Source organism: Sphaeroforma arctica, assembly GCF_001186125.1.
Source record: "Sphaeroforma arctica JP610 unplaced genomic scaffold supercont1.3644, whole genome shotgun sequence".
Taxonomy (NCBI): Eukaryota; class Ichthyosporea; order Ichthyophonida; genus Sphaeroforma; species Sphaeroforma arctica.
The window spans coordinates 1-3204 of NW_014036914.1; the positions used below are offsets into that span (position 1 = coordinate 1).

Sequence of the window (3204 nt, forward strand, 5' to 3'; positions counted from 1 at the left end):
ATTTATATACATATTTACATATACGTATACATATATATATACATACACATACATATATATATATATATTATATTATATTATATTGTATATATATCTATATTATATTATATATATATCTATATCTATATTATATTATATATATATATATATATCCTTATTTATATATATATAAATTTACATATGTAAATTTATAACTATATTATAGATTATATATATTATGTATAAGTATATATATATATATAAATATAAATATAATTCGTTATCTATTATATATATTTATATACACATACACACACACACATATATATCTATATCTTTATCTATATCTATAATTACACATTTTTTCACGGGGTTAGTGATATATATGTAGGTAAACTGTCGATAACGGCGCTATATCTTTTATGATATCATATTTCGAATCTTTCGACTTGATTAGTTTTGTCTGAATGCTAGGTTTTCGTTGCACTTTGGACATTCGAACGGGGGGGGGTGTTCTACGCATGCTGATATGTATTCAATTCGCTACCATATCTTAGTGATCACGATGCATATTATCTTTTATGCAAGTATTGCACATTCATATGTTAGTGCGCACAAGTATGTGGATGCCTACATTGAAATTATACGTTTCATCCGTTTGGATGTATGACTGACTACAACTTGTCATGTACAGCAAATTCTGTATAGTGTTCCGCTCGTTCATGCCCAATCACTCTTTTTTCGCGATTGTCGTGACGCCAACATACAACATACATCAATTTATGTTGGCGACCATCCACGTTTTAGATAAGTTTAAGATACGAATTGATTTTCCTTCCCTGTATGCAATTTCTCACTCATGATCGTAACCACTCTTGTGCAGAAGCAAACCCCCGGAGGAAAGATGACGAAATCTGCTCACCCCGCACGATTCTCGCCGGACGACCAATTTTCCCGTCACCGCGTTACGTTGAAGAAGAGGTTCAACCTACTACCAACTCAGAAGCCTGGTTACAAGTACTAGGTAGCACTTGTTGTATTCTGGAACAGAAGATTGGTGCTAAATGGCCAAATTCAAACATATAACCCGTGGATGACACTGCTGAAATTGCCGCGTAATGGAGAAACTGTTTCGCGCTCGTCGGCGCTAGTGGGGCAATGCTATATTCACTCGTGACGAGGGCACACAAGATATTGGAGATGAAATAATTTATATGTACATAAAGATCGGATAAATGAAGTTGAGTGAACGTGCAGTCACGTGTCAATTTTGCAACTGTTTATGATTCAGCTAGAACTATTGAACTAAGCTGACTATAATAATTTCCGCTTGTACTGTCTGCTGAAATTCATCTTTTGTGTTTTGCCGCTACTATGCATATATTATCTATTCTATCCGCTTCTATGCATACATTGTCTAATATATCCACTACTATGGATATGTCATCTATTATATCCGCTTCCATGCATGTAATAGATTTTTGTACAGAATCCAGTTCTCGAGTGAAAATGTTCAAATAATGTCCCGCGGAACTATTACCCCTTAGTATGCGAACATCTACTTATGAATGTTCTCAAGCTCACTATATATTATATCCGTTTTTATGCATACAATATCTAGTATATCCGCTTCTACTTATCAATATATAATCTAATATATCTGTTTTTATGCATATGTTATCTATTTCAAATATACAAGTTTATTTTCGAGATATTTCCTGAATGATGATGGGAATGTAACTGACCATAAGTACCAGAAATACGGCTATAATTCCTCTCTAGTCTTGCGAGTTGTGACTCTCGTCCGACTCATTTTGTGTTGATGATTTTTTTATTTAGAAGGCTGTGTGTGAAGAGGGATGAGTTGAATGATGATAGCTGTCTATTTAGGAGGCTATGTAGCTACATATATCGAATTGTTGAGAAAAATAATGTACTAAATAGGTGCATTTCTGCTGCTGCATAAAATCAACAGTTTGGTTTTTTAGGTAAGTCGTGGTAACTGCTTACTTAGCTGCTGGAGTAAATATTGAAGTTAAAAAAGCACTCCCAATCTCCCACATTCCCAGGCCCAGTAGTAATGTGAAATCTTGTACCAGAATGGGAAGAGTTAACTTGTTGTGAAAAGTGAAGACTGGTCTTTTTAAAAACAAAATAATATTTATGAAGAGTGAAGTACTGAAGACTGAAGACTCGAAGAGTCAACACAAGAAGAGAGAGTGAACAAAGATTGGTTTTTGTTTCAATTTTGGGGTTGGTATACGACAACGACATACACCCCTGAAAAATGTCGTCGCGACATGTATGACATGTCGTCTCGATAGGTGTATGTAGGCTACGAAACAGCCACCAGCAAACCTGCCGACACCATGTCGCGACCGATAGCGACATGTATGACATGTCGCTTTCCCAAATGTCGGCGTCGTTTATGACCAACACCAGTTTTTAAAAACGATATGTATGGATGTTTTTCTTCTTCTATTAGATGGCTAGACTTTTACAGAGTCAAGCATAACAGAAATAGATCCATAAGGCAGAATCTGATGACGGCGTGACACAATTTTGAGTATTGATGTTGTAATGTATGGCCATTTTGTTATATTTGTAGAAGGGTCGAGTAAATACATATGCGATTGTTGTAGTTAAAGTAGTGATTTTGCTCGAAGGCAACATAACCGTCAGGAGGTACTATGGGAGTGAGAGATCGAATGTCGTCGACCGCTCGCAAGTCCACAGAAGAATACGATGATGAAGGTGCGATGAAGGTGGATACTTCCTCAAGCGTGAAGAATGACAACATGACTTCAGAAATGACCGTAAAAGATATATCTGTGCTTATCTCAGAAGAGAGCAACGCGACATTATTCGACTCCAAAAGCAGTGCAAAGCTGGGCGGAGAACATCACAGCAATGAAAAGGAGAAGCTAGAGGAAGGTTAGTCGATCAGGGTAGGCTTTTTTAATCCAATTGCCACAGTATCCGTTGCACGCTGTATCGAACATTTCTGCATTTCTGATTCCTGCACCCAATACAAAGTATTTTATCATATATATATACATATATATATATATATATATATGTATATATATATATGTATGAATGTATGTATGTATGTATGTAAATATGTATGTATGTATGTATGTATGTATGTAAGTAAGTATGTATGTATGTATGTATGTATGTATGGATGGATGTATGTATGTATGTATGTATGTATGTATGTAT

The 3204-nt window shown here is 35.3% G+C and overlaps 1 protein-coding gene across 1 annotated transcript; it reads left to right on the forward strand.

Moving 5' to 3' along the window:
- Window positions 1-2669: 2669 nt before the first annotated feature.
- On the forward strand, window positions 2670-2918 carry SARC_13722 (hypothetical protein; the record flags this gene model as incomplete). The annotated part of the gene is made up of 1 exon (XM_014292148.1): window positions 2670-2918. The coding sequence occupies one exon, from the start codon at window positions 2670-2672 to the stop codon at window positions 2916-2918; it is 249 nt and encodes an 82-aa protein (XP_014147623.1).
- Between the last annotated feature and the right edge of the window lie 286 nt (window positions 2919-3204).